Source organism: Rhagoletis zephyria, unplaced genomic scaffold (assembly GCF_001687245.7).
Source record: "Rhagoletis zephyria isolate East Lansing unplaced genomic scaffold, Rhagoletis_zephyria_1.1 Rzeph_scaffold_00119, whole genome shotgun sequence".
Classification (NCBI taxonomy): Eukaryota; Metazoa; Arthropoda; class Insecta; order Diptera; family Tephritidae; genus Rhagoletis; species Rhagoletis zephyria.
Window position 1 is genome coordinate 405,758 of NW_016157203.1, and position 4,196 is coordinate 409,953.

Here is a 4,196-nt window from a genome sequence, read left to right on the forward strand (position 1 = left end):
CATTTGTTGTAAAACCACTTATGTATGTGATTTTAGAAGTTTTGAGTTTACATCAAAATATCATGGGCCATTTGTGCAAAAAATGTATGTTTATTTTGTTTTTTATTAAAATAAAATCTTAAGCAACTAATTAATAATTTGAAAGTTGGAAGGAGCACAGTGATTTAGAAGTTTAGAGAAATAATGGCTAAGCTCGAGATAAGTTATTTTTGCAAATGTCCTCAGATTTTACAGCGGAGTTGCAACTTTTCATTTGACTGGCAGTGATTTCTTCAATTTTACATTTTAGAATTTTTGTGGCTCCGCGCAGAAGTTGCGCTTGTGGGCGATGCGCTTGCGGGGAGATGTGTGGTAATTGAATTTATGAATGAATGAGTTTGACCTTGAAGAATATGCGCATGCGTTTATGAATGAAATTGTTATTGTTGTGTTTTAGTCGCATATGCGTATATGTACATATGTACGTATGTACGTATGTACGTATATTTGCATGGATGTAGAAATATACATATGTTAGGAGGAAATCGCAAGAGTACATTTGTACAAATTGATGTAAATTATTTATAGATTATAAATGTACATTTGGTTGATATAAAAAGGGTAATTTCATCCATAAATTACAACTTCCATACTAAAGAGGAAGCTTAGCATAGCGCATGTTTTTAATTTACTTATATTTGTTTGAAATTATAAAATAAAGTAAATCTATGCACATGCGCATGCAAATTGTTAAATGCCGTCAGCAAATAAACAAAAAGAGCTGCGGCCATGTTTTTTCTCATTTCATTTTATTATTTCTATCATCGGTCACTTTTTCTTAACGTTCTTTATCGCCGCGAAACCATATGTGCGGCGAATTCATTTACGAAAATGGATGTTAAAACGGACGCGAACTCCTCATCTCAACCTTTCAGACCTCACTCGCCGACTTTAACGAGTTGTCGCTTCTTATACATTTACGTTCTTTGGTTTTACTTACATTACTTACATCACATATATTTTGTCGATAAAATAAAACAAATTGTTTATAAAATCGTTTTAGAAATTTTCTTGTTTTTAATTGCCCAAGTTTTATTCTTTTGTGCGTTTATTTTTATATGTCATATTGCATACAGCGCACCGTTCAAACGTTTTGCTCCGTTTCATCTTGGTTTCCTTACATTAAATATTTAAGCAAAGTCGAACGTATTTACTTATTACCAAACTTAAATGTACTTACTTACTGTTCTCGGCGGTTTATCTCTTAACAATTTCACGTTTATTAAAAAAATTTGTTGCTTGAAAAATTTGTGTGTATTTTTTTTTTATTCAAATTTGAAAAAAAAACACATTTTCAAATCTTTTCAATTTGACATTATAGCCTGCTTCTTATGAGAGCAATGTCAAAATCAATCACACTTTGTTGAATACATTTTGCGTGCATCGGAATATTGCTATTAAATACAGAATTTCGCGAAAGTGTACACTTAAAACATCACACATGTATAAAAACTGATAAATAGTGTTAAATTAAGTTCATTTATTCCATTGATTTGCGTGAAATTCATCTAAACATAGTGCGGAAAGTGCAAGTGTGCAAATAACTCTTTAATGAATTAAAAATGTTAATTTCCGGTCTCGTATTGTTATTATTGGCGTTATGACGCGTCGATTGATACCACTCTCGAACTTTTTCCATCCATTTTGACCTAGCTTCGCTAAAGTGCACTACCACCGTTTTTTTGTATGGATGCTGATTTAAATTAATAAAATTAAATGTTTCTTGCTCGACGGTCGAATTTTTTCTGTTTTTATAAATTCAAATATTTTCGTCCAAACGACGATAACATTCCTGTTCTCATTTTCTAATTTGCAGCTGTGTACAGCCTTGCCGCTTCGCTTGCATTCAAGAAAATTTATAATTTTATTTATAATTAAATAATTTTTCCTGACTGTTTATATGTTAAATTGTTCTTCAGTTTGCACATTTTTTTCTGCAATTCCTGTCAAACGAAAGCAAAAACAAAAAACGAAGTTTCGTGAACTATGTGGTAGTTTAAATTTATACTGCAGTCTCTTATTATGTCATGAACTAAAGCAACATAAAGAACTTTTCTTTCCGACTGCTTGACACCTCAAACATAACGAAATTTGATTTCCCTTTTTAATGTGCCTTATTTGAGAGCATAGTGGGAAAAATCTTTTTGTGTCAAAAATTTGTTGGCAAACATCTGCTCGCTTATGACTATCATTGTGCCATGATTTTGTTTCCATTTTTGTAAAGTTGCTAAAATATTTACGATTGCTATTAATTTAGCTTAGATTTTTTTTTTAAGATTTACAGATTCGGTATCTTCAAACTAAAAAAAGCACCAAAGAAATCCCAAGCAGCAAACTAAACAATTTTCGCGTTTCGAATAAAGAAAAGTACAAAATTTAGTGCAAAAAGCTGGTAACAGTGATTTACAGTAGTAACATACTACCCTAGAAGAACACTATCGAGCATGAACCGATAATACCACATCACGCAAGAAAAAGAGTAGCCATTTGGATTCGCGGTTAGGAAAAGTAAGGCCACGTTGACATTGCGCGCGTTCATAAGACGTAGCCATGATTCAATAACTACAGGTTGTAGCAATCGTACAAAAACCACATTTACCGTTGGTAAGAATTCCTTGTGTCATCAACAGCTTCTTTATCTATTTGTAACGTAGCTTTGCCTACGCCACAATAACATATTCAACATCACCCTAGCATACGTCTTACAACTGCACATAGGTACCAATATATGAACATACATACATACATACTGGTAGGCGTACACACAAACTAACATACCAACAAGACTAAAAGCACCCCTATGTACATACATACAGGCGTACATACGCATACGCGATGCTGGCATGGTAAGCACATGCAGATTTCACAAACAGCAACTTGGATACTCATGCGCACCAACAGATGGAAGAAGTTCACTGCGCAAAAGCCATAACACGGAATAAGCCCATTCACTTCTCAAACGGTTCATACAAAACCAGAGCTAAAGCTGCCAGCATGAACTCAACCAGCATCAGTTGTCCGTAGGTAAGCACGGAGCGCAGCCTGGGCTTCGCGCCTATTTGGGGCGCTCTTGGCTTTCCTCCTCGGAGGAAGACTGATTGGTTGAGGGGGGCTGCAAGGGGGGGAATACCCCTCAAGCAACACCCCAAAACCATTATGGGCTAGACCCATTTTTGGTTACGGTCTCAAGCAGACAGGGGGCAAGATCCGTTTGGGCGTGCCCAATTCCGAACACCCCTGCCTGCTTGCGATACCGCGCGGCCAGCGGGCGCTGGAGGGGAGGGAACCACCTCCCTACAGCGCCTAGCGGCCGCGAATACATACGGGGGGACTGGGCAACCTTTCGATGCCCTGGGGGAACATACTAATCATCAGTTGTCCGTAGGTATCAACAAACCTGGACCGCCAGCACCGCTACCGCCCCGAGGCCGACATTTCACTGAGGACCGCCCGCTATTCACTGCCATCCAGGGCCGCCGCTATAATCATCGTCAACGTTAGGGCCCGTACCGCCGCTCTAATCACCGGGGGCCGCTACTATTACTGCCGCCCTAAGGCCGACAATTCTATCGAGGACCGCCCGCTATTCACTGCCATCCAGGGCCGCCGCCATAATCATCATCACCGTTAGGGCCCGTACCGCTGCTCTCATCACCGGGGCCGCTATTAATACTGCCGCCCCAAGGCCGAAGCTACAACCGTGGGCCGCCCTCCATCATCACCGAGGACCGCGAACACTAACTATCGCCAGCCAGGGCCGCTGTCCCCATTGCCACCATCAGGGCCCGCTGCTACTGTCTTCATTACTGGGGCCGCCGCCATTATCGTCGCCCCAGGCCGCCCACTACTGCCCGTCACGAGTACGGTAATCGCCACTACCATCATCGCCCAGTACTGCTGTCACCGTCGTAATTAAAAGGGGCCGCATTTACCCTTCGCCACCATCGGGGCCGCATACAACACCACTGCGGGAGGTCGCTGCCGCCCTCATCATTATATGGGCCACTGCCAACGTCACTGCTGAGGCCGCCACCACCACTGCAAGGGAACTGCAGGCTGCCGTCGCCGTCACAACCACCGCGACTGCTCTCATTGCCACGCTCTTCGCTACGACTGACACGTACCACTGCTAATCTCGCTGACACTAGTAACACTCC

General features: G+C 40.8%; 1 protein-coding gene across 1 annotated transcript in view; it reads right to left on the reverse strand.

Annotated features, from left to right (window-relative positions):
• Positions 1–278: 278 nt before the first annotated feature.
• Positions 279–4,196, reverse strand: part of LOC108378720 (uncharacterized) — a 9,354-nt gene continuing 5,436 nt past the window's right edge. Inside the window, exons 3-4 of the mRNA XM_017635027.1 lie at positions 3,998–4,163; positions 279–382 (exon numbers count right to left, since the gene is read on the reverse strand). Coding sequence (XP_017490516.1) covers positions 279–382; positions 3,998–4,163 — 270 coding nt within the window. The remainder of the gene's footprint in view (positions 383–3,997; positions 4,164–4,196) is intronic.